Genomic DNA, 27,189 nt, shown 5'->3' on the forward strand with positions numbered 1-27,189 from the left:
GGCTATAAACACACTCGTGGCTTACAATACAGTGGTACCTCGGGTTACAGACACTTCAGGTTACATACGCTTCAGGTTATAGACTCTGCTAACCCAGAAATAGTCCCTCGGGTTAAGAACTTTGCTTCAGGATGAGAAGAGAAATCATGCTCCAGCGGCGCAACGGCAGCGGGAGGCCCCATTAGCTAAAGTGGTACCTCAGGTTAAGAACAGTTTCAGGTTAAGAACGAACCTCTGGAATGAATTAAGTTCTTAACCCGAGGTACCACTGTCCAGGGTTCATCAGACTTTCTTGCATGCCACAGTGTAAACTTTAAAGCTCCATGTTCAAGCTGCTGCTTTTGTTGCCCTGCCCTACAAAAAACTATTTACTGCTGAAAACACTTCCACAGAAACCATGAATTGTTGTTTGCTCCAATTCAGTGTTAAAGAGCAGGTTTTCTTGGGGAAACTGGTGGGGCATTTTATTTTAGTGCTCAGACATGTGCGTGGAAAGCATGGGGCAAAAGATTAGGGTGGACGAGCCCACAACGAGGTTGCTTACAACTTACCTACTGCATTTGCAAGCAGCTGAGGGGCTGGGGGTGTCTTCACCAGACACATATTACCTGGTTGTTTTCTCCGTTCCTGAAACCAACCCTCACACCTCCGATTGACGAAACCGTCATCTGCACACATGTGCAATGGCTGCCTCAAATGGACATGCCCCAGCTTAACTGCAAAGTGAGTTTGGCTTGCGGTTTCCATCTGGATCCAAGCTGGTTTGAGGGGGGAAACACATCAGCCAGCAGCATTTCTCAAGAAGTACTGATCTGATAAGTACAGATCTGTGACTAATGTCCTGTGTGCTTGGCTCGAGACACCAGCAACAGGAGCAAGCTGGAACCAGAGTAAATGGTAATGTGTACACAGCTGGAAGCTTTTTAAGCCTCTGTCTCCAGATTACCTCTGCCATTATTCACCTTCTGGTGGAGAATTTCAGAACCTCAAAGTGGTCTCAAGAGGGGCACTTCTCCTCCATCACCTAACCTAAGGTTACCAGATTTTTTCCAATGAATCCAGGGACACTTACACGTTCGGGATATTGATATACCTTTCTGAAGAAACCAGAGGCCTTCCTCCTGGGCATGGTCGGCCAATTGGTGCTAAAGAAGGACAGAACTTTCTTTATGTATGCAACAACAGCAGCAAGAATACTCATCGCGAAGTATTGGAAGACACAAGATTTACTCACCCGAGAAGAATGGCAGATGAAGTTGATGGGCTATATGGAACTGGCGGAAATGACTGGCAGAATCCGAGACCAGGGAGAAGAGTCGGTGGAAGAAGACTGGGAAAAGTTTAAAGATTATTTATGGAAATATTGTAAAATTAATGAATGTTAGAAAAAAGGTGGAATAAAGCTATATGGCTTTGGCAGAAATGTTAGAAGGAACTAGGTATAGATAGATTGTTAATGCATTAAAAGGGAAAAAAACTAGGTTACAATATGTTAAAATTAACTTTATGATAGAAAATAGATGAAGATGCAAAGGACTTGCTGAAATAGTTAATTGAAGTGGAATACAAAAAGGGAGGCGTTGAGGAAGTCAATGAAACAAGTGTATGAAAGTTAAGATTTGAAAATATTGGAAGTGTTTTTAATTGTTTTTGTTTTGTTTTGTTAACTTAATGTTTTATGTAGTGTTTTTGTTTTTGTTTCTGTCTTTGTATGTTCAATTTTTCTTTTTTCTTTTTGTAATTTCCAAAATTTTAATAAATATTATTATTTATTTTTTTTAAAAAAAGATGCTGCAGTGATGGCGTTGGTAGAGGGGCAGCCGCTGCCTGGACCTCAACCGCCACGTTTCCCCTTCCTCTGTGGCTTCTATCTCCTTTCTCCATGAGCCTGGGAAGCCCCTGAGTTGTTGGTTCTTTGGTGGTGGTGGAAGCAGTGCATGGTGGGTCAGGCGTGGAAGGCAGAGAAGGAGAACTGAGAGCAGTGGCGGTGGCGTGGCCTGGGCAGCAGGATGCCTCCCTTCCCATTGGAGCAGCCCCAATCCCATTCCTACTTGAGTGCAAGCAGGAGGGGGCAGGGATCCCTCAGCTGGGAAGGGAGGCTTCCCGTTGCCTAACTGAGAGATCCCTGACCCCTCCTGCTTGCATGCAAGTAGGAGTTGGGAGGCTGCGCCCATAGGCAGCACAAAGCCTCCCTTCACAGCTGAGTTGCTGGGCTCAGGGAAGGTGGAGGCAGCCTGGAAGCTGCATCTTAGAGCTCCTGCATCACCATCATATGGGACTTCTGAGCAGCTCCTGAAGCCAGCCATAGCCAAATGCTCTGGGCTGCTGAGACTGCGGCTGCTGCATTTCCCAGGGACATTAGATGAAATCCACGGGCATTCTGAGGATAGAATTTGTCTGGGGACTTATTCACAAATCTGGGGACTGTCCCTGGGAAACGGGGACATCTGTTAACCCTAACCTAACCTCCTGTTTCCTGTTCCACTGGTGAAGCGAAGTGTTGTGGAAAACATCTGGTTCCTGGGGAAAGGCACTGCTCAGGGTCCAGGCTCTGAATTTACAGGGCCTGTTGGTCTGGGAGGTACTTCCGAGGGTTCTTGTCCTATATAGTCTCCAGCTCAATGGTTTCCTGATCTCCAGGAGACAGCTCAAGGCCCTGTACTTGATCTGATTTCATAGCTGGTGCCTCTCCAGCCTCCAACTCTGTGCCTGGATTGCTGCTGGATTCAGAGGTCAGGTCAGTTCAACTGTCTGTTGGCTTCTGTATGTGGACTGGTGGTGGGGGGTGTCCTTTGCCTTAGGCTGTAGAATGTCTTGGCTTGGTCCCCGTTCCCCAACATGATGTCCTCTAGTTGATGCAGCCTACCGCTCCCATCAGCCCCAGCCATCTTGGCCACAAACAGTAGTACTCCACAACATCTGGAATGCACCACATTGGCGGCCCTTGCTCTATGGCAGGTGCAGGGATATTTTGGCCCTGCAGATCATGCTGAACTACAATGCCCATCATCCCTGGCCATTGGTAATGGTGCATTAAAATGGCATCAAAAATGGTGCTTCCACCAGGTCGGAACTGCCTAGGAAAAAATGAAAATAAAACTCCATCTATTGGGTGCAACGTTCCAAGATTTATTTATTTAATTTGTTGGCCAGCTGGGCCTTCCCACCTTCCAGCAGCAACCAGTCTCCTGATGGCTCTGAGCGATATTAAACACAGAAGGGCAATTAAACAATTATGCAATATTAAAATGAAAATGAGCCAGGAAGATGAGGGTGGCATGCTGCCGGATGGCAGTAACTGCTAAGGCTGCAATCCTACCTGCCAATGGATACTGAACCTCTTATTGGCCCTCAGGGCCGTATCCCCTTATGCGAGACATGCCCCCCCCCGAGGGCTGTGTGGTGGGTGGAGCCAGAGGCACAAAGGGGCGGAGCAACGGGTGTCAATGGTACCCCTCAAAGTAGAGCTGGGGAATCCTTTTCAGACCGAGGGCAACATTCCCTTCCAGGCAAGCCTTGGTGGGCTGCATGCCAGCGGTGGGTGGAGCCTGCTGGGATTAATGGGAGTTGTGGTTCAGCAACGTCTGGAAGGTCAAAGGTTCTGCACACCTGCTCATGACCAAGGATGATTGGAGCTGTGGTCTGGCAACATCTGGAGGGAACCAAGATGAGGAAAAGCTCTTATGAAGAGGTGAAATACCTCCTTCTTCTGGATGCAGCAGCAGCCAGAGAGGGTTGGAAGAGAAGCCTTCTGACTTCTTTTCAGGATCTGCTTGAACTTGAACCTAGAGCCTCGGCGTAGCTATGCACCTCTGCCTCTGGCATTAAGCCATTTGAGGCTACAGACTGGGCACGGGAGATTGTCCTTCCAGATCCAAACACATCTCTGCAAATGTCCCACCAGCCTCGCCAACGTTCCGGCAGCCCCTTGCTTGCTCCTGGCCCAGATACAGATATCCCTGGGCTGGCCCTGGGCACCAGACAGATGCTGGCCTTGGTTCTGTGGCCTCCTTCCAAACACCTCTGCTTGCCAGATTTCCTATTGGTTGGCATGCTTGTTCCAACACCCTCTGAATGGGCTTTGTTGTTGGGCACCAACTCCCATCAACCCCTACCAGTATTGCCCAGGGTCAGGAATGATGGGAGATGGAGTCTCGAAACACCCAGAGGAGGTCATGCCTAGCCCTGCCCTGGTGCAAGACACAGAGTCCTCAGAGAATGAAACACTCCCTGCAAGTTGAGGACGCTGAGTTCACTGCAAAGACCTTAACAGTACACCACCTTAGCTTGCTCAGAGACAAATGTATGTCCCTGGCCTATTCCTCGAGATTTGTAAGACCCCTTCTGTCCACCTTGTCCCCTTCTGTCCAGGTGTATCTCCTCCTTCTTGTGGAACCAACTTGCAATTCCTTGCAAGTATGGAATGGACCTGCCAGGGTTTATGACCTGTTGGCACCACAGTTCCAGCACCCTCTGAATGGACTTCACTGTGCAAAGTCCTAGTCTGGGGTCAGGAAACCTGGGGCTGGAAACACCACAGACCTTTGGCTCCTTGCTCCCGATTGAAGTGCACTCTCCATGAGATATTGACTTTGGCTTGATCCTGTTGCTGGATCACGTCTACACCTAGACTGAGGCCCCAGCTGTACTCTGCATTTTAGATAGTCCCGGCTGCACCAAAAGAGACCTGGGAGCTGAAGTTTGTTAAGGGTGCTGAGAATTGTTGGAAGATCTCCCTGCTCCACTCACAGAGCTACAATTTCCAGAGTGGTTCACCGTTCAATGCCTTTTCTCAGGGGCTAGGGGCAAAACTGGGTGCAGCAGCAAATGCAAAGGTTTGTTTTTGTATAGAAGGCTACTTTCTGCACATGGAGGAGGTGGACAGAGAAAGACCTACATTGGCTCCCACTATGCTTCTGAGCACAATTCAAAGCGTTGGTGCTGACCTTTAAAGCCATAAATGGCCTCGGTCCAGTATATCTGAAGGAGTGTCTCCACCCCCATCATTCTACCCAGACACTGGGGTCCAGCGCCGAGGACCTTCTGGCGGTTCCCTCACTGTGAGAAGCCAAGTTACAGGGAACCAGGCAGAGGGCCTTCTCGGTAGTGGCACCCACCCTGTGGAACGCCCTCCCATCAGATGTCAAAGAGAACAACTACCAGACTTTCAGAAGACATCTGAAGGCAGCCCTGTTTAGGGAAGCTTTTAATGTTTGATGTATTGCTGTATTTTAAAATTTTGTTGGAAGCTGCCCAAAGTGGCTGGGGAGGCCCAGCCAGATGGGTGGGGTATAAGTATAAATTAGTAATAAGTAATAAATTATTATTATTATTAAAAGTTTTTCTCCCTCTCTTATAACGCTAGAACGGGACATCCAAGTTGAATTTTGGAAGACTCAGGACACGCAATAGAAAGTCCTTCCTCGTACAGTGCATCATTAAACTATGGAACCCACACCCATGGGAGGCAGTGATGGCCACAAAACCTCAAGGGCATTAAAAGAAGATTGGGCAAACTCATGGAGAATAAGCCGATCAATGACCACCAGCCAGGATGCCTATGTTCTAGCTTCAGTGTTGGAGCTCCAGTGTTGAATGCGAGTTGCTGGGAATCTCAAGAGGGGAGAGTGTTGTTATGCTCACATCCCTCTGGTGGACTTCCCAAAATGAGCATCTGGTTGGCCACTCTGAGAACAGGATGCTGGACCAGATGGGCCATTGGCCTGATCCATCTGCCCAAGAACTTTCTCATGCTCTTACAGAATATTAGGCAAATCAATGGAGGATATGGCTGCGTTCTCCCCCTGCTGTCGGAAGCATCATAACAGCTGCTGGGAATCTCAAGTGGGGAAGAGTGTGGCTGTTGTTCTTTGGCCTTGCCTGCAGGCTTCCCATAATAGGCATCTGGCTGGCCTCTGTAAGAAGAAGACATTGGACTAGATGGGCCCTTCAGAACTGCTTATCACCCCAAAATGTCAAATAAACAAGACCCCTCATTCTTGGAAGAAATAACATCAGCAAGCAAAATGCACCCATTAGCACTTTGCCGCCGAAGAATAGATTCATGAATAAGTCACAGATTTATTTATTTATTTATTTATTGGTAAAAAAAAGAAAGGTCCTCTTCAATCATTTTTTAAATGAGTGCCGTCCCCTGCGGAAAGGGCGTTCGGGCTGATAGAATAGTCATCAATAATACACATACTTTTCCTCCTGCCAGGCTAATGTGCTTAAAGTCTCCTCTCCAACATTTCCCCAACAAATAAGCATCGTCTGGCTCATTCAAGAAGAACATCTCTCTCATTCCTGGATTGGCAAAGAGAGAGAGGAGGGGGGAGTCACCCGCATCAAAAATGGTTCTTCTACCAGGTCGGAATTGCCTAGGGGGAAAATGAAAATAAAACTCTGTCTGTTGGGTGCAACGTTCCAAGATTTATTTATTTAATTTGTTGACCAGCTGGGCCTTCCCACCTTCCAGCAGCAACCGGTCTCCTGATGGCTCTGAGTGATATTAAACACAGAAGGGCAATTAAACAATTATGCAATGAGGGAAGATGAGGGTTGAAGAAATGAACCTATGCTGCCAATTCTCGTAGTAGAACATAAGTAAGCAGCACATAAGCGGCACACAAAACGTTACCAAACAATCCTACGTTCTAAATCTTATATTAATAATCCAAAAATTGAGAGAGCTATGTACAAGAGCCACTACAGAAGCCACAAACAGAAAACTCGTTCAAATTGTGTCCAAAAGGACGATTCAGTCTTAAAAGTTCCTTTAGCCAGGCTTCTGTAGACATCAACAAAGGTAAGCCTGATCAAACGAAGTGTCGGCGATGTTGCGCTCAAGGGTTAGATATCAGCGAGGATAAGTTTGATCAAACGAAGTGTCGGTGATGTTACGCACAAGAATTAGACAGGGTGCCGGCGTTTGTCACCTGTTTCGCCCATGAAGAGTCTCGGGCTTCTTCAGTAAATTCTCTCTCACGGTTTTGATATATTTATAAACATTCAACTTCATATGCTAAGTTCTTTCTTGATTTAAGCACTTATTCATTTACTAAGTGGGTGGCGCTGTGGGATCGGAAGGTCGGCGGTTCGAATCCCCGCAACGGGGTGAGCTTCCGTTGCTTGGTCCCTGCTCCTGCCAACCTAGCAGTTCAAAAGCACGTCCAAGTAGATAAATAGGTACCGCTCTGGCGGGAAGGTAAACGGCGTTTCCGTGTGCTGCTCTGGTTTGCCAGAAGCGGCTTAGTCATGCTGGCCCCATGACCCGGAAGCTGTATGCTGGCTCCCTTGGCCAATAAAGCGAGATGAGCGCCGCAACCCCAGAGTCGGCCACGACTGGACCTAATGGTCAGGCGTCCCTTTACCTTTACCTTTAGGAAGATGAGGGTGGCATACTGCTGGATGGCAGTAACTGCTAAGGCTGCAATCCTACCTGCCAAGGGGTACTGAACCTCTTATTGGCCCCCAGGGCCGTATCCCCTTATGCGAGACATGCCCCCCCCCAAGGGCTGTGTGGTGGGTGGGGCCAGAGGAAAAAAGGGGCGGAGCAACAGGTGTCAATGGCACCTCCGTGCAGTAGAATGGTTCACCCCTCAAAGTAGAGCTGGGGAACCCTTTTCAGACCGAGGGCAACATTCCCTTCCGGGCAAGCCTTGGTGGGCTGCATGCCAGCGGTGGGTGGAGCCAGGGGCAAAAATTGGCGGAGCAATGATTTTTCCTTTGCACGGTAGGCTGGTTTCTACACACACACACACACACACACACACACACACACCCCTCTCTGTCTTCCATCCAGACAAGAAAGAGGAAATATCAGGATTCAAAGGCATATTCCAGCCAGGCAAAAAGAGTCAAGGAGGGTGCAAAGCAGGGCTGGTAAGAGATGTGGCCTGTGGCTGAGGAGATTAGTCTGGGGAGAGTCCTGCAGGCCAGGATAGAGAGGCTGGGGGCCACCGGGCCTGAGTGCCCCCTCTCCTGTCCTAAAGGATAGGAAATATTAGAATAGCAATGCATGAGTCATGTTGGATGACAGTATGGGTCCCTCACAGCTTCATCCCAGGTACCTGGAGACATCTGATGGGGCATGAAGGCAACATTCCGTTCCCAGCATTGCTTTTCTTGTAATTTGGAGGTACAGTGCCCCTGTACATGGAAGCTGCACTTCCTAGACTTGTCTCTTTATCATCGCTGAGTGCCAGCCCTGTTGGTCTCCTCTGCATCTGGTCCTTCTGGACTGATGAAGGGTCTTCTTGCTGCTTATGCTTGCAAGAGTCACATGGTGACCCCACCGCCATAGCTCAGTGGGTAGAGTATCTGCTTTGAATCCAGAAGTTCCCAGGTTCAAATCCTGGCATCTTCCGTTAGAGCTCGGAATGTCCATTGCCTGGAACCCTGGAGAGCTGCCAGTCAGTGTAGACTAGGGGTTGTGGTCCAGGGATAGGCTTCAGGGCGTCTATGAACTGGAGATTAAAAAAAAAGATATTTCCAACACAATAAATTAAATTGTGGGGAATATTTTGTGTGCATGTGTCGATGTGCATTTTTCTGCAGAGTTGCTTTGTAACTTCCACCAGATTCTCAAAGGGGCCAGTGACCCCCCCCCCAAAAAAGGTTAAGAACTATTGAATCATAGATAGTTGGAAGGGACCTAAACGGTCATCTAGCCCAACCCTCTGCAATGCAGCGGGTGCAGCAAATCCTAAAATACATGGACCCATGGTTTGATTCCGCATAAAGTTAGTAAGTGAGTCTCATTTTATTTAATTGGGCCTTCACTCAAGCAAGCATGCACAGGATAGCAGCTTCCGTCTGTTTAATCGGTAGATTCAACCAAAAAAGCTTTCGTTGATCTGATTTTATTTGTAGGGGTCAAGCAGAATTCAATGGCGGACATTTGAATCAATGGTGCTCTGAGTTAAGGGCACATCTGTTTATTTCTTAAGCTGCTTTGGTTCTGGCATGTTACCGAAACAGGGTATGGAAATGTGAGAGTTTTCCCTCCCAGCGCTGAAGGATAGCTTGGTTATTACAAGGGCAGAGAGTAGTTCTCAGCCTCAGGGCCACAGTCATCTATCGGGCCACCTTCCAGGGGCCATGTGCCAAAGGTGCTCAGGGCCAGAGGTAAAAGAAAGGTCACATGTTACCTGTGTGTACTAGTTATGATTCACACCTGCGCATCCTCCTCGATTCTCCTTACAGGCAGGTAAGAAGCAAGATCAGTGTTCTAGGACACATTCCAGTCAGGCAAAAACACGGAAGGAGGGTGCAAGGCCTAGGGAGAGTGGGGTGTAGCCTGGTGGAGGCTTGAGGTTTCACGCTCCTAGTTTATGAAAGCATAAGATGGTTGGACAGTGTTCTCGAAGCTACCAGCATGAGTTTGACCAAACTGCAGGAGGCAGTGGAAGACAGGAGTGCCTGGCGTGCTCTGGTCCATGGGGTCACGAAGAGTCGGACACGACTAAACAACAAAGCCTTCTTACCTCTATCAGCCCCTTAAAAACAAACAAACATCTACATTTGATCAACAGAATGCTCTATAACATGTTTACACTGGAAGAAGTTCTGCACAGTCCAGTGGGACTTGCTTCCATTCAAGTATTTACTAGTTATTATTATCATTATTCTTATTATTTCATCTACGAATTGCTTCCCATGTGTGGCATTCCAAAGTGATCTATGTTGGATCAGACCCTAAATTATTGGCTTGGCTTGGAATTGAAATCATTCATGTGCATTTTTTTTTTTAAAAAAATACTGATTGCGGTTTTGCTGCCTAACATATGCTATTAATATTTTTGATTGAAAAACTAAATAATTAAGACTGGGAGCTCCACAAGGGCAGAATTACTCATGTTTAGAGGGTGGAAAGGGGGGGGGGGGGCTAAAAGCAAACCTGCCCGTAAACCACTTTGAGCCTGTGGGGGAGAGCAGGACATCAAGGAAAGAAAACGATGGCACAGGGCAAGCCAAACCCCATGAATCTGAAAGAATAAATAACCATTTATGCACCGGCAAAATCGAGGGCCCTCCCCTACTTTAGCATATTTTTAAAAATGCACATCTGTGCAATATATACACTGCCTTGATAGTTAATATGAGTTGGCAGCATCCCAAATTTTGTTGCTAAAAAAAATATGTATCTATCTCTCATTCACCAGAGCCCTTGCAACAGCCCCCTCCGTCTTCCAAGCAAGGGAGACAGCCTGCAACTTAAACAATCAATCAGCAGCTTTACAAGGAAGAGGATATTATTATTATTAATAATAATATTAATCTATAAAGTGAACATTACCTTGCCCGAGTCCCCTTCCCTCCCCTGCTCCCCCCCCCATTTATTATTATTTTTATTTTTTGCAACGGTGGCGGCGCGACCGGGTCCGCTCAGCCTCCCGGCCGCTCCACACCGACCTCCCGGCGGCGCGTGTGCACGTGTGGATGCGTGTGTACGCGCGCTGCTGCCGGGTCGCAGGGCGGCCACACGGCGCGTCTCTCTCCTTCGCAGCGGCTCCGCCTCCCTCCCTCCCCCCCCCCGGTTTTGGGGAGGGGGTGCTGCAGAGAAGGAGCGAGGAAGACTTTTCTCCCTCCTCCCCGCTTGGGCTGGCGCTCAGGCGCTGCGTGCGAACCGCTCCAGACTGCGGCCCCGCCGCCGCCCGCTCCTCCTCCGCCGCCCCGGGGCAGTGCACCAGCCGAGCCAAGCCCCTAGCAGCAGCCCAGCCAGCTCCGCTCAGCTGGGGCCTCCTCCTCCTCCTCCTGCGCTCTTCAGTCCCTCCAGCCGGCAGCCGCCTGCTGGCGAGTTGGCTCCACAATCCCTTTCCAGTGATGGAGAGAGAGAGAGAGAGAGAGAGAGAGAGAGAGAAGGGGGCTGCTGGTCTTTTTTTGGTGACACCCTCCCAATTCCTGCCCTGTCTGCTTCCACTGCAGCAGAAAAGCGCTCTCCAAACGTCGATGGGGACGAGTAATAAGTCTCCAGTTTGGGCAAGCGTCGCGCGCAATTAAAGCGCCTCGGGGTTTTTTTGGGGGAGAGAGATTGGCATCTCTCTCGTTTGCAAAGCAGGGCAAGCAGTTGAGGTTGTTGGACTCTGCGCGCTCTCCCTCCCTCGGCTGGGTTGGCAAACTTGGAACAGGGAGGCGGTGTATGTGCGCTTGTGCGCGCCTGTGTGTGCGCGCGCGCCTGTGTGTGAGTGTGTGTGTGTTGGGTGGTTTTGGGAGCCCGAAGATGCTGCCTGGCGTGGTTTCCCCCCCCCCTCTCTTGCGGAAGGGCACCTGAGCTGAAATCTGGGGATTAAGCAGACGCACACGCACACGAAACACAAGCACCCCCCACCACACTCACCACCTACACACACACACACACACACACGAACGGAGACGCGTTTCTGACGGGTGCCAAAAGAATCCTTTTGAAATGACTTGGAGGATTTTCAGCTTGGAATTATGTGGAGGGCGAATGCAGTGAGTAACAAGCGGCGGCGAAGGCGATTAAATAATAGCAATTATGATAAATAAGAATTTTAAAAATGCGGAACGGGGAGGGAGAGAGGGGTGGGAGGTGGGGGCTATGGATGGATGGTCGGGTGGCGATCTTTTTGCCTGGCACTGTTGCAAAGGGGGGTGGAGTTGGGTTGCCTCGACAGTAGCGTCCATCTACCCCACCCCACGCCGCGCCAACCCGCGGCCACCCGCGAGTGAAATGGGCAGATTAGGGTCCCGGCCTTGCTGCCGCTTTGCATGTCAATTTCGCCTGCCAAAAAAGAGCGAGAGAGTAAAAAAAAAAAATTAAAATAAACGTCTTACCCCGGTGCGTTTCCCCATTATTTTTTTTAGCATGGAAATTAGTGCTATTAGTATTACTGGAGAGGTTTACTGAGCAGGTGGGAAAGATTTCTTTCCTCTCTCGCCGCGCCATCCCACCTTTACTCGAGAGTAAGCTCTTTGGCGCTTAGCTGAGTTTACTGTCGAGGAAGTGTGCGGAGGGTCGCTTCTTGCCTCCATCCCAAAATGAGGCGGCTGGTCCTCTTTTAAACACCCCCTCCATCGCCAGCCTGTGCGTGTTTACTCCGAAACAAGTCCTCTTGACTTCAATGGGACTTACTTCCCAGGAAAAGATGGGAGCTAGAAACTCCTTGCGATGGATTCCTCCAGTTGGGAACTTCAAGCTGCTGGAAGGGACCTTTACGTTGGGTAAAAGAAGGACCCTCCGTTAAATTGCAAAGCGTTTGGGGGGGGGGTCTGTCTTTACTTTCCAAGTAGACCGATCGCAGCCGTGGTTATGGGAACGCAAGTTTTGGGGGTGTTTACTCGGAAGCAAGGCCCGCCTATGCTCAGTGGGCTTTTTTACTCCCAGGTAAGGGAGTCTGCCTAGGATCCCAACCTCTAAGGGGTGGTGTTGGGGGAGGTGGAGGGGGGGGCGAGGTCGCTTCATCGGTCTCTCTCCGCTCGCCCAAAACACACCGCAATCCTATGCATCCTGACCCGGGGAGGAAATTCCGTTGAACTCCGCGAGGGCTTCCTCGGGAGTAAGGACGCATAGGATCGCGTGCACGTCCTAGTGGAGAGAAATTGCGGCAGGAGGCGGGAGATGGAAGGAAGGACGGGGAACGGATTTCCAAGCAAGATCGCGGGCGAAACGCGCTCTCCGACAAATTACATGGAAGCAAATCAACTTTTCCCCCCACAGACAATCGGCTGCCCGGCCAGGATTTATTAATCCGCTGCGCCGCGAAGTTGCCGCTGTGTTATTTTGCGCTGTTCCGCCTGCGCTAACCTGGTGGTCTTTCTCTCGCCCCTCCCCTCCCTTCCCTTCCCCTCCTCCCCGCTCTCCCCAAAAAACCCTCCCTTTTAGACCCCCTTTGCACCGATAAGCAACCCTGCCTCGCGGGGAGGCGAGGATGTGGCGCCCCGATCTCAGCACCAACACTGGCGATCGCATCTCTGGAAAGCAGGATGGCAACCTCCCCTGACGCGCGGCGCTGAGGAGTCTTGCGAAATGCCAAACTTTGCGGCAGCGGCTACGATTTCTCACATTCCTGGTAATGCTGATTCTGATGCTGGTGGAACGTGGCTGGCGGGGTGGTGGTGGTGGGGAATGAGGATAAATAAATAAATATTTTTTTTTGGGGGGGGGGGGAGAAAGTGGAGAGAAGCGCCAAGGGGATGTTAGGAACGCGGCGGAGCGCCAGGAGGCGCTGTTGCTCTTGGTTTCCCTTTCGCCCCCATGAATGGAGCGAAGAAGCTAAGAATTCCCTCTCCTACGTAGTAAAGGCTAACGGTGCAGGATTTCGCAGCTTGTGTGTGTGTGTGTGTTGTGCACGGCTTTCTAATTGGTGCAAACAACCCCCCCCCCCTTCTGCCAGCGTGTTGCATTTTTTTTAACCCAGTGGGTTTTTTTTGGGGGGGGGGGATATTTCAAATAATTAATACTTCCCAATGAAGGAGGTTTAAAAGCACGGGCTAGTGGGTTATGGCTTTACTATAAAAATCCACCCACCCTCTTTCTGTCTTTTTGCCTCTCGTGTGATCTGACTGCAGTCGGGGAAGCAGGGAAAAAAATCTGCCCTGCAACAGACAACGGCTGAGTTTGAATCCAAATGAGGTCTGGGGAAAGAGACACGCAGCTCCAGAGACCCCTCGCTCGTGCCCACCTGAAGCCTAGGGAGGGAAGAGGTTTACTCTGAGTCCCATATACCCCCCTGCTGCTGCTGGAACATGATTGATGAGTGTAGATGTCAGGATGATGGGAGCCATAGGATCAGAGATGCATTTCCCCCCCCAGGGTGGTGGTGGTGGGGGTTTGATGCAAGTCAGCAGAAGGTAGCCCCCTCCCTCCACGAGCGGCTTTGCTGCCAGCCTCTGTGAGAAGGAACAACAGCCCCCCCTTTTCACCCACCCGCCCAACGAAATCCACGAAAATAAAGCAGCATCCAGGGTCTTGACCCGAAGTGAAGGGGACAGTATGCATGCCAACGATTGGCTGACATCCCCGATGCCCAGCCAAAGTGGGTACATTGCCAAGGAGAGAGGGGAGTGAGGGTGGGTGAGGGTTGGGGGGGGGAGAGGGGGAAAAAAGGGTTAGAATAATGCATGTCTGAATCTGTTCCAGAAACTCAGCCAGTTCTGCGTGAGCAGCCAGCCAGCCAGCTTGAAATGAGTCTTGGAATAAAATACAATTTCTGGACAGAGGCGAGGGGAGGGAGGAGGGGCGCACACCAATCATTGCTGCTTCAGCCACAGCAGGAGGGAAGAGGAAAGGAGGGCAGGAAGCAGACAGGGCCTGGGTCACTGCATGCCTTCAAAGCCTTCAAAGATGCTTCGGAAAGCCAGGCTTTCCAAAAAGGCATCCTGAGAAGCTTCAGATATCTCATCTGCGCTGTGTCCTCAGCAGAGATTGAGCTGGTTTTATTTTTCCCCCCTGTAAGGGAAGGATATGAGCAGAGCTGGCCAGCGGCCCTTCCGAGACCTCGAAGGCGATGTCAGTTTTGCTCTGGTGGGAGTTAAGTGTTGCACTGAGCCCGGGCGCTTAGCTGAGGTTGAACTTTGAGGGCCACCTTGACCCTGCAGGACGACTCAGTTCAAGGATGCCTGTTTGCAAGGTTAAGGACCGGGTCCCTGTGGGAGGCAGGAGGCTGTGGCAGTTCATCCTCGTCTTCCGCGTGATGTGACGCCCGTCCCGGGCTCCTTGTTCTCCGCAGAGCATGGAGTTGGTGAAGATGGCGCGAGTTTGCTGGAATCTCCTGGTGCTTCAGGCTCTCCTGGCAGAGTTGGCCCTCGTCTGGGGGGCAGAGAAAAGCTACCCCATCCTGAACATCGCCGTCATCCTGGGGAGGACGCAGTACGTCACGGAAAGAGAGGTCCGAGCGCTTTGGACCAGGGATATGTCCGGCGACCTCACCGTCGACGTCAATGTGGTGCCCCTTCTGGTCAACCAGACAGACCCAAAAAGCATCATCACCAATGTCTGTGACTTGATGTCAGGCACCAAGATCCACGGCGTGGTTTTCGGGGACGACACCGACCAGGAGGCGGTTGCCCAGATTTTGGATTTTATTTCGTCACAGACCTTTATTCCGATCCTGGGGATTCATGGCGGCTCGTCAATGATCATGGCAGACAAGGTAGGTGGAGAGCACATCGTTGTGTGAAGTTGGTGCCCTGCGGGGCAATGTATGCTGTTGCCTCCCTGTTTGGGCAGAAACGGAAATGGAGTGATCCTTTCATGCAGGGGTAGCTAACATGTGCCCTCCAGATGCTGTTGGACTGCAGCTCCTGCTATCCAGCCAGCATGACCAATGGTTAGGGAAAGTGGGAGTTCCCACCCAACAGCATCTGGAGGTCACTGAGTTGACTAGTCCTGCCTTAATGGATCTGTCTTGGCTCCCTTAAGCTGTTTGTAACTTCAGTTTCTTTGGGGAGGGGAGATATTTATTTCTGAATGATTAGACTTGTGGTTTAGCTTGGAGCGGCTTCTTCCTCAGTACCAAGACCTGCTGGTTCAGGAGCAGTTTGTGGCTATTCCATGACTTTCCCTATCAACATTGGGCTGTCGGGTGTGAAGGATTATCAAAATCTGCTTTTTTCTTTGTCTTCGGTTCACAAAGGATGTTTAGATCTTCAGCAGCTTATGCACCAAAACTGCTTGGATGTCGCAAAGCCGAGGGTTTCACTCAGAACTGCATGTTTCCTTTGAGTTGTTGGATAAAAGTCTTCTCCAGCCACCCAACTCTGTGCTGAAAGGACCTCTTCCTGTCACTGTCCAGTGGTTTCAGAGGTCTGATCTGCACTGCAGACTCAAGCCAGCTGAACTGTCATTTTCTTAGGGAATTTTGGGGGGGACACAGCTCTGTTGGGGATGGGGCTAAGGATATATTTTTGCAACTCATGCACCGCTGCAGTTCTTGCGATCCTTAAGGGGTAACAAAGATTGCAATGCATGTGTAGTGTAGACCCTGGAAGTTATTAATCCAGCAAGCATGTCGAAAGGAAGCGATGGGGAGACTTTCTACAGGCTAGGTGAACGCTGGCTTACCTAGCTGGTGTTATGGAGAGCCATTGGGATGTTGGCCAGGGCCGACCCTAGATATTTTGCCACCTGGGGCAAACCACAAAATGGCGCTCCTTCCCTGCCAGGGAAGAAGAAGTAAATGAAGATCTACACCAGGAACAAGGGGGGTGGGATAAAGATCTACATCGGGATCTGCTGCGCCTGCAGTTCCTGCTTCTTGAGGTGGCCTCCCCACCTTGCCTCATGTGTGGGCCGGCCCTGATTTCAGGAAAGTCGAACCAATTGTGGAGGGGAACTGTGTCAGGGTTGTGTGATGAGCTGCGAGTTCAAAGGCTTGGGGCTCGGGATAGGATAGGGTGCCTTTGGTGTGCAATCAAACAAAAACTTAGCAAAATGTGTGCGAGAGAGATAATAATCACCAGGGATTAGGCAACTGAGCAGTGGTGCAGTGAGACTGAATGAATCTCCAGGGCGCGATGGCAACTCCGCACATGGTACATTCGCATGATACATTTAAAGTGCTGTGATACCATTTCAAACATCCTTGGCTTCCTCTTACTATTTCTGGCAGCTGTAGGTTCTTACTAGTTTCCTTCCCAAGCTACAATTTTCAGAGTTCCCCATGAGGAAGAAGGATCGATTGTTTAAACCACTGTGGGAATAGGCAATGGTGTCTCTAGCAACTCCCAGCACCCTTAATGAACTACATTTCCCAGGATTCCTTTGGGGGGGGGAGCCATGGCTATTGAAAGTGGTATCATAGCGCATTAACTGTTTGGTGTAAATGGGCCTGAGGCCTACATCTGTCAGCGTGCACAGCAAACCCTCAATAGTTCTCAAAGCCTGCATGGAAAATGGCCTCTCTTTGTTTTGGCTCTGACAGAAGGTCCACGTAACCCCAGGATGATGCCAACAGAAGCACCTCTTCCATGCAATGGATAACAAATGTATGAGTGTTTTCGTCGCAAGGGTGATGGGCACCGCATTTGTTGACTTTTTAAAGAAAGGGATTATCTTTGGTTTGGGAACGTCATGCCTGGGGTGAATGTGGCCCTCCAAAGCTTTCTATCTGGCCCCTGGGATTTCCACAGGCCATGCTCCCTCTCCCCAGGCTCTGTTTTACACCCCCCTCAAGTGCTTTTGCTTGGCTGGGATGTGTCCTTGAACTGCAATTATGCCATTGGCCCATCCAGTTTGGTATTGTCTACACTGACTGGCAGCAGCTTCCTAGGACTTCAGACCAAGCTCTCTCTCCCAGCCTACCTGGAGAAACCCAGTGTTAAGGTGCCAAATGGCTCCTTAAACCAGGGTTACAGTTGCCCAAGCGGAATGCGTGGTTGCTATTTTGAGGGCAAGATGGCTCTAAAGTCATATTTCTCAATACAAACTTTTGGGTTCCTGAAATTCATTTTGATTGTGCAGATTCTATAGGATGTGGTATTTGTGTGTTGAAGCAGTTCAGATCCAAGGATCCCCAGACATGTACCTCCAGATGGTGGAGATGTCAGGCAGCATCCTGGCACCTGGACATCTTCACTTGGTCGCAAGTGGTCAATAGGTGCAAAATGCGCCGGGCTAATTTCAGGGGATTGAACCTGGAACCACCTGCAGCCCTTTCCATCTCACTAGCCTGGATGGAGAGGTGTGTGCAGAAAACTTCCTCTTGGCTGGAAGGTAGCTTACAGGGCAAAGGTAAGAGTTGCACTTGTTGCTCCACTTATTTTTGTCTCTGAGCCCGTGCATTATTGGAATGTGTCATAGGTTTCCCGTGGGCGGAGGTAGGGAAATGCGTCCCTCCATTTGACAAATTCATTGCAGACAAAGGAGAAGATGTCCCTTAGCTGTTCTTCAATACAGCAGCGAAATGGAACCTCCATGGCAAGAAGCAGTTTACCTTTGAGCACCAGGCACTGTGAGCAGGCACTGTGAAAGAAAGACCTGTCTGTCTGCTCTTGGAAGCAGTGTTCAAAACGCGCTAGGTTGTTCTGCTACTGCGGTGGGTTCCATTGTGACTACGTGGAGATTTCTGGGCACCCGGTTGTGACTGATATCTCCATCGAGCCAGCTGACTCATCTGTAGCAAAAGATGCGTGTCTTCTGCTTCTCGGCTGGCTGTGCTATAGCCTTTCCACAAGCCACCCAGATGGATCTCACAGACCACAGTTTGCAAACTTCTGCCTTAGTCCATAGTTAAGACCTTTTCCATTTCTATGGCGTGTGTTTCTCCTTCTTGCACACTGGGAAAAGTGAGCTGTTTGTAAGAGCAAGCTACAGTCGCGCAATGTGGCTGAGATCCTAGAACTGTAAAATTGGAAGGGATCATCTGTTCCAAGCCCCTGGTGAATAGACGTTCCATTGTGGCGACCGTAACCCAGGTTTAACGTGTCATTTGGCGCCTAGTTTATATACCTGAGTTTCTAACATTGCTTGGAAGTGGAATGATGAAAGAAATGGATCATTGGTTGGCTCCAGCAGGACTCTGGGTACGTCTTGAACAGCAGCCAGTGATGGAGATGGCCACTTTGCTCTTTTTCTCCAGCATTTGCTGAGCAGAGGTAGACTGCCTTTGACTTTGAAGGCTCTCCGCTTTGCAATTCGAGATCATGATTAGCCACTGGTGGCTCTCTTAAATCTTCTTACACGAATTGGCCCAACCCTTTTCAAAAGCTTGTGGTGGAGGAACATCTCACCGACAGCAAATTGCAGAGGTTAAAAGCATGTTTTGTGAAGCGGTCCGGCCTTTGCTTGTCCGGAAGTCGAACAGTGGACCCAAATTCCATGGGGCATACGGGTTTACAGGCCGTTATCGCAAGCCTCTTCACTGGGATGGTGGGGCCCGGGTGCATAGGATGGAGCACAACGCAGGGCCACTTCTAGGATGTGAAAGGTGAGCTGGGAGCTCATCCCAGGGGTGTTGCACCCCAGGTCACCAAGCTGGATCAGGACTTCCAGATTTCAAGAAAATGCTTCTTCTTCTTCTTTTTTTTAAATAAGATATTTATTGAAGTTTTCAAAAATAATACAATGTAAAACAAAAAGAAAAAGAAACAACAAAAATACAAAAATATAAAAATAAAAACAATTAAAAACACATAGAATTTCCATTTACTTATTTTCTTTTAACTTATTTTCCAGACCTCCTCATACCTCCCTTTCTTATATTCCAATTCAAATTATTAGTTCAGCAAATCCTCACCATTAGTTTTTACTTATTTCAAAACCTTATTTTCCATGTCTTTCAAGCATTACAGCTGGAAACCTCTCCAGCTGGAAACCAGCTGGAGCGTGGAAGCTCTGATCTGCAAAGAAGTTTACACTGAAGTGGAAACGGAAGCCTCTTGTATGGCAAGAGGCTGTTTTGGTCCACACAGATATGATGCTCAAGGAAGACCTCATAGCAGCATTAAGGTTAATTGTTACCTTCCTAGCCTTGCCTCTTCTGCTCTCCCCGGCTCTCGCCTTTGCTTGCTATCCTTAGTTCTGCTTCCCTGCTTTTTTCTGTTTTGGCTTATGCCAGGGGTGGAATGTGGCCCTCCAGCCTTCTCTGTGTGGACCTCAGAACGCTCCCCAAGCCACACCCCATGCACTTGCGTCTGGCTGGGATGGTCCCTTGGGTTCTGATAACGCCCCTTCTTTGCCTGCATGGACGATAGAGAGGAGTGTGTTTGTGCAGAAACCAGTCTACTGCAAGAAGCAATAGCCACATCCATCGTTCTGTCTCCTTTTGCCTCTGGACCTGATCACCACTGTCATGTGGCCCTCAGAAGCCTGCCTGCCAGGCCATGTGGCCCCAAGACTGCAAAATCTCCCACCCGCCAGCTTTTATTGCATGGCGCCTAATACTACTTGCTGCGTTTATTATTCATTTTATTGTTGTGAAACTGGCCCCATCCTGCCTGCACAGAACCTTGCCGAATCTATGAAGTGGTTCTTTTTGTAGAGCTGCAGAACTCATAACGAAGCCTTCTCTTGCCTTCCCCAGCATTGTTTTTGGCCCTTCCCTGGTCTTGCCTGCTTCCCTCTCTGAACGTTGGATGTAAGCAGCTGGGGTTGGGCAGCTGCTGTTGTTGCGGTTGTTGCGTGGCTTTGCAGAGCAGGGTCAGCCAACTTCTGCCTTCTTGGGGTGTGTGTTCTGTGTCCTCCAGTGAACAGACTGGGGCCCAGCAATAAAATCTGCTGCAGAAACCAGAAGGCCAAATGCCATTTGGGCCATTTAGCATTTAAGGCTGGGTTGCAGAACCTGCCGTCCTCTAGATGTGGCTGGAGTGCATTGAACTTGTGATGCCTCAAAGGTTGGGACATGTGTCTAGGACAGGGGTGGGGAACCTGGTGCCTTCCAGGTGTTGCTGGACTCCAGCTCCCATAATTCCTTGCCATTGGCCATGCTGGCTGGGGCTGATGGGATTTGGAGTCCAACAGCAGCCAGAGAGCCACAGATCTCCCCCATCACTGATGGAGGGCTTTACAAGAGTGTAAGCATAGGATTATAGAATTGTAGAGTTGCAAGGGACCCCCAAATGTCATCTAGTCCAAGCCCCTACAGTGCAGGAATCCTGCCCACAGCCGTTCCTGGGTGGGCTTATATAAAATATTATACAACCCTGCTTAATATTTGACAGCTATCATGTACATTGCATATGTGTGGGATGTTTCTTGGGTTTGGGGCACATGGGGATTCAATACAGTCATACCTTGGTTTACAGACGCTTCGGGTTGTGCGATTTTGGGTTGCACACCGCGTTAAACTTGGAAGCACCAGAACGGGTTATTTCTGGGTTTCGGCGCTTGCACATGTGCAGAAGTGCTAAATCGCGCTTTGCACATGCGCAGATGCACCAAATCGCAACCCACATGTGTGCAGACATGGCACTGCAGGTTGCAGATGCTGCAAGTTGCGAATGTGCTTCCCACACAGATCAAAACCCGAGCGTCCACTGTAGAGGGATGTTAATGTTACACAGCAGAAAGGAATATAACTTGTGTGTGTTTTGCAACTGAATATCTTGTTTCCTTTCCTTTCTGGCAGGCGATTTTTTTTTATCATGTTGCGACCAAAAGATGTGGGGTGGAGGAATGAGGGGCCAGATAAATTTGCACCGGGTGAGGAGGGCTGAGGGCTGGGTCTGGCATAGAGCCACTGATTGGCCATCTCAACTGCAGATCAGGAAGGGTGAATCTGGTAATTTCAGTTTCCCTCCTTTCCTTGTTTTTCTGGTTCGGTTCTCCACAGTTCCATGTCGCTTTTAAATTTTAAAACTAACAAAATCTTCGTGTACTGGATGGTGTGCGATTAACGTTTACTCAGAACAGACCCGATATCTTTTTGGTACACATTACCAGGGTAGAGAACAGCATTGCAAAATTCGTAGAAGTGTGAATTGTGAGCAGTGACTGCGTCTTGTTTCAGTAACTGAGAACTGGGCAGGTTTGCCTTCAAATGCAAACTGAACATGATTTCTCCCTCCTCCCTTATCGACGGCACTAACCAAGATTGACCAACAGCCTGGCCTGGTACAAGACAGTTTCTGATGTTCTTACATATGGAGAAAGGCTGTTAGCTGAGTGGTTGAGCATCTGCTCTGCGTTCGGAAGGTCACTGGTTCGATCCACAATGGCCTTTCCTGGGGAAAAGGCTCCCTGTCCAAAGTCCTGGAGGGCTGTTGCCAGCCAGTGCCAACAACACTGATCTAGGCAAACTGGTGGTCTGGCTCGGTGTGAGGCAGCCTCCTGTGTTTCTTCAACTCCAGGCGACATAAAACGTAGCTGAAGATGTGAAAGCTTCTTTCGCAAGGCTGAATGGCCCACCGTCACAATCCCTGCTCCTGAGATTGCCTCGTGTTTTGCCTGGGTGATGCTAGCTGCCGCTGAGGAGCCTTTGAGCCAATCTTGTTTGTCACTTATGTAAAGAGTTGATGATAATTCAGCGAGGCGTTTGCTGACTGGAGAGCCACTTATTAGCTTTTCAGCAAATAATTTCTCAGCACATCAAACCCCGAGACTGTTTCACAACAGTAGCGGAGCCGACTGAAGGCAAACCAGATATTAGAAAATAAAAATAGCTTGGGTTCTCCTCTCAATCCCCTCGCCTCCCCTCCTCGCTCCCTATAGCTTGCCTTTTCTGTAGACGTCTTTTCGGCATTGCGGTTGGGAGATGGCGTGGTGGAATTAAGAGATTTGCACCGTTTCGGGTCAGCAATCCATGCAGATTCAGGAGTTGGGGTTGCAGGACAGAGTGGAGAACGGGCTGGCCTAGACTAGAATGCTGCATGTAAAGACTAACTGAACAATCACCCAATGGGAGTGCTGTGTGTTTGTGTGTGTCTGAAGCATGTCCCAATAGTCCTAGCTTTGTCTCTGTCTCACCTGCACCTCTCCTGCCTGCCACAGGGATGGCACAGCTGCAGTCCAGTCGAGTGCTTGGGGGCAGCATAAGTACAGTGGTACCTCGGGTTACAGATGCTTCAGGTTACAGATGCTTCAGGTTACAGACTCTGCTAACCCAGAAATAGTACCTCAGGTTAAGAACTTTGCTTCAGGATGAGAACAGAAATCGTGTGGCGGTGGCGCAGCAGCAGCAGAAAGCCCCATTAGCTAAAGTGGTGCCTCATGTTAAGAACAGTTTCAGGTTAAGAACGGACCTCCAGAACGAATTAAGTTCTTAACCCGAGATACCACTGTATGGCAATGCTGAATTAGAACAAAACCGATCAAGCCCCAGTGTACTGTTTCCGACAGTGGTCAGCCTCTGGGCACCCATGTGCAAGATGCAGAAGGGAAGCCTTTCCCCTGGTGCTTGTCCCAGCAGCTACTGAGAGCTATGCTGCCTCTGGGCGTGCCTGTTCTATTCTGGAGTCTAGGTAGCTACGAAAGCTCCATCTAGGAGTCTTGGTAGTTATCATTGCCACTTTGCGGCTGTGAATCCCACAAGACTCATACATTAGCACCCGTTCAAGTAGCCCAGAGGAAGAAGTTATGACTAAACCTCAATCTACAGCCAGTTATCATCACCACCACCCTTGTTCTTAAACTGATAACAGTACATTTAACGTAAGATGCTTCTTTCAATGCTTTCCAAGTACAGATATTTTCCCATGGTGTATGCGGATGAAGTTTAATCAAAATCAGAATTCTAATCTTAAATGCTGAAGCAGAAGAGGCAATAAAGCTATTTTGATTTCAAATCTGCAATCTAGTTATGTGAAAAACCAAATCCCACCTCACAGACATTCAGAAACAAGATACAGTAGAGGAACCAACTGAAAGCAGACTGAAGCAAAAGGCTCTTCAGGGACCAACTAAACGAAAAAGGAGGAGGGAGCTAATTATATCTCTTGGAGGAGGGAGTTCCAAGGATGGTGTCACCACCGATAAGGCCCTGTCAGTTGTGCCTGCCTCTTCCACAGAGAAGGATGGAGGGTGGGAAGGGAGAGGTTTCCCATGGAGTTAGCTTATTGCCTCCCCCAACCACACAGGTGATGGTGGGAAAGGACTGGCTTATTCCTTGTTTCAATAATAATTGTCGTGCCCTGCTCTGGTGTCAGAAGTGGGATGTGCAGCAGAGATTTGTTGACAGGGTGATGTCTCTGCTTTTTAAGATACTCATAGCTTCCTCCAAAGTATCCTGGGAAGTGTAGTTTGTTAAGGGTGCCGATAGCCGATAGGAACCTTGGTCCCCTTGCAGAGCTACATTTCCCCATGTATTTTAATTATCAATCCCTCTTCCCTGGGAACTCTGGGAATCATAGCTCTCGGATGGGACCAATTGTCTCTTAACAACTCTCAGCACCCTCAACAAACTACACTTCCCACAATACTTTGGGGGAAGACATTGCCATTTAAAGTGACTTGATGTTCTCGTGAAAATAAATGGAGAGAAGGATGGCGCATTATAGGTGATTACATACATCACAATGTTAAGGAATATGTTGTCTTCAACTCTGTCCTTCCAATAACACAAACCCCTCCAACTGAAAGATTGTCTAGAGAAAACAAGGCCAGTGTTTACATGTATGAAAATGTATTTGACCTGTCTTTGACAAGAGAAGTCGGAAACCAACAAGAGAATAAGCTCTTAGAACAATGGGCCCTCTTCAGAAGCAAAAATACTTTCAGAGAGAGCATGTCTCTATAGCCCTGTTACTTGGGGAGAGAGAAAAGGAGATGGAGATGCAGACAGCATTCTTTTCAGATGCTCACTGAAAAGGATATTGACTAGCTGGAAGTGTGCACAGGAGGGTGACCAAGATGATCAAGGGTCTGGAAACCAAGCTATATGAGGAATGGTTGAGGGAGTTGGGCAGGTTTAGCCTGGAGAAGTTAAAACTGAGAGGTTGTTGTTGTTGTTTAGTCATTCAGTTGTGTCCGGCTCTTCGTGACCCCATGGACCAGAGCACGCCAGGCACTCCTGTCTTCCACTGCCTCCCGCAGTTTGGTCAAACTCATGCTAGTAGCTTCGAGAACACTGTCCAACCATCTCATCCTCTGTCGTCCCCTTCTCCTTGTGCCCTCCATCTTTCCCAACATCAGGGTCTTTTCCAGGGAGTCTTCTCTTCTCATGAGGTGGCCAAAGTATTGGAGCCTCAGCTTCAGGATCTGTCCTTCCAGTGAGCACTCAGGCCTGATTTCCTTCAGAATGGATAGGTTTGATCTTCTTGCAGTCCATGGGACTCTCAAGAGTCTCCTCCATATTTCAAGAGCATCAATTCTTCAGCGATCAGCCTTCTTTATGGTCCAGCTCTCACTTCCATACATCACTACTGGGAAAACCATAGCTTTAATTATCATAGCCACCTTCAAATATCTGAAGGGCTGTGAGATAGAAGATGGAGTAGACTTGTGGGTAGGACTCAAACCAATGGATTCAAATGACAACAAAGAAGATTCTGACTCATTAGGAAGAACTTCCTGCTGGTTAGAGCTGTTCGACAGTGGAGGGTGGTGGACTCTCCTTCCTTGGAGGTTTTTTAGCAGAGCTTGGCCAGCCATCTGTCAGATCTTATTTAGCTGTGATTCCTGCACCATTGGGGTGCCTGCCAACTCTACATTTCTATGATTTGAAGGTAGTTTCCTCTTACCGTCCAGCTTCTGGGTCACTCAGTGTGACTACACTGGATTAACTTGATGAACATTAGGCTTATTTAAATATTTTATCATATTAAATGTCATTGTGTTAATATTTAATAGAGCTGAGCAGGTTGGAACGTATTAGGTTACCTGTATTCATGTTCTGGCTGTTCTTTGGTGATCCCAACCACCCCTTAGAGGCACTTCCACCACAGAATTGCTGCCGATGTGCCAACTGCCTTTGCAGTTTACAACTTCATAGCAGAAAAATGCCACCAGCATAAATGGAAGCAAGTAAGAGGATATAGGGTGTAGCGTCCTGGCAACAGAACAATGGTTCTTACTTCAAATGGCCATTTCAGGACCAGGGAGAGCTCCAAAAGGTAGGAGGAGTTGCTCCAATACAGCCTAGGGTAATGCCTCACTGCCTCTCTACCAGGCCCAGTGCAGAACAGGACCAATACATCCTCCTCAAATGAGAGTCCTAGCAGCAGCCCTAGTAACTTGGATGGCTTTTAAAGAGGATTAGGCAGCTTCCTGGAATATAAGGCTACCGATGGTTGCTAATTCTTATGGCTAGGCTCTGCCTCTGTTGTCGGAGGCTGCATGCCCCTGAATACCGGTTGTTGGAAACTGCTCTTGTGCTCAGGTTGGACTAGATGGGCCACTAACCTGATCTAGTAGACTCTTCTTCTGCTCTTACCTACAGGAATTAAAGTGGAGGCAACAGATATTGGTGTACCCTTCCTAAAACCTGGGAACAGGCCTGTATATTTAGGTAATCCAACGTACCCCTTTTTGTTGTTTGGCTGATAATCAAAGGGCCAGGTGACATTCCACAGGTCATCTTTGGTGCAAGAGGGTACCAGTTGCTGAACTTGAGCTTAACTCTCTCACACATGCACACACCAGCACCAAAATAAATAAGGTGCTACTTTTTGACAGGGGACCTGTGATTTGAATTTACTGGAAGGTCATTGTCATGCTTGTTGTAGTCAATTTGGGAATAGTATGTTGAATGCTATAAATAACTGGGCTTTGCAGGCCTTGCTTGCTGCCATGGTCTCTTTTGTTGCAGGAGTATGGGTCAGAGTGATAGAGAAAAGGGGTCAGCTATCAAAATCATCTAAATTGACTTGATCAGCGAGGAAGTGAGGATCACGAATTCGTACCTAAGCAGGCTGTCTGTAGATGTGAATGGAGTAGCCATCTCAGGGGCTCCCTGTTTCTCCTTCCTCCTCCTTTAATCCCACCCCCTGACTCCATGATTTTGAGATATTTCTAAAGCTCAATGAAACAGTCAAGGAGGTGGTATGGATTGTGGGGGCTTCCAGGTCAGCTTATCTGCTTGTACCTGACTTGGTTGTCTGGACCAGGCAGAAGAAGGATGCATATTGTCCCTGTCAAATGCATTTTAATTCTCCACTTCATCATCCATTAACAGTGCTGGAGAATATGCTGGTTTTAATTGGAACTGACAGTTTAATAGCTTCTTTCTCTTTCTCTCACCTTTTTTGTTTTGCTGGTAACGTGCTTTGCCCAGTCTAAGTCTAATGAACAAGCATGTGGTTCTTGTGTGTGGTTTCTTTAAAAATGAAATACCTTCTCAAATCTGTAGAGTAGTTCTGGACACAAGCTGGACTCTCTTGTTAGGGCAGATAATTGAAGAAGAACCCCCAAGCTGTGTACCTGCTCCTTTATAGGGTGGCGCTGTGGGTTAAACCACAGAGCCTAGGACTTGCCGATCAGAAGGTCGGTGGTTCGAATCCCTGCAACGGGGTGAGCTCCTGTTGCTCGGTCCCTGCTCCTGCCAACCTAGCAGTTCTAAAGCACGTCAAAGTACAAGTAGATAAATAGGTACCGCTCTGGTGGGAAGGTAAATGGTGTTTCCATGTGCTGCTCTGGTTCGCCAGCAGCAGCTTAGTCATGCTGGCCACATGACCCGGAAGCTGTACGCCGGCTCCCTCAGCCAATAAAGCAAGATGAGCGCCACAACCCCAGAGTCAGCCACGACTGGACCTAATGGTCAGGGGTCCCTTTACCTTTACCTTTAAGCCATCAAGAGCAGGCAATCTCCCATCCTTCTGGTCTAGGGAACCACCCATTAACAGTTCTGTCTG

At 49.0% G+C, this 27,189-nt stretch overlaps 1 protein-coding gene across 2 annotated transcripts in view; it reads left to right on the top strand.

Moving 5' to 3' along the window:
* The first annotated feature begins 10,706 nt into the window (after positions 1–10,706).
* Positions 10,707–27,189, top strand: part of GRIN2A (glutamate ionotropic receptor NMDA type subunit 2A) — a 240,411-nt gene continuing 223,928 nt past the window's right edge. For both annotated transcript variants that reach the window (XM_079953670.1, XM_079953669.1), the window contains exons 1-3: positions 10,707–11,460; positions 12,851–13,037; positions 14,697–15,119. In XM_079953670.1, the coding sequence (XP_079809796.1) occupies positions 14,700–15,119 (420 nt within the window). In that variant the 5' untranslated portion in view covers positions 10,707–11,460; positions 12,851–13,037; positions 14,697–14,699. The remainder of the gene's footprint in view (positions 11,461–12,850; positions 13,038–14,696; positions 15,120–27,189) is intronic.

Source organism: Podarcis cretensis, assembly GCF_951804945.1.
Source record: "Podarcis cretensis genome assembly, chromosome: 14".
In the NCBI taxonomy this organism is placed as follows: domain Eukaryota; kingdom Metazoa; phylum Chordata; class Lepidosauria; order Squamata; family Lacertidae; genus Podarcis; species Podarcis cretensis.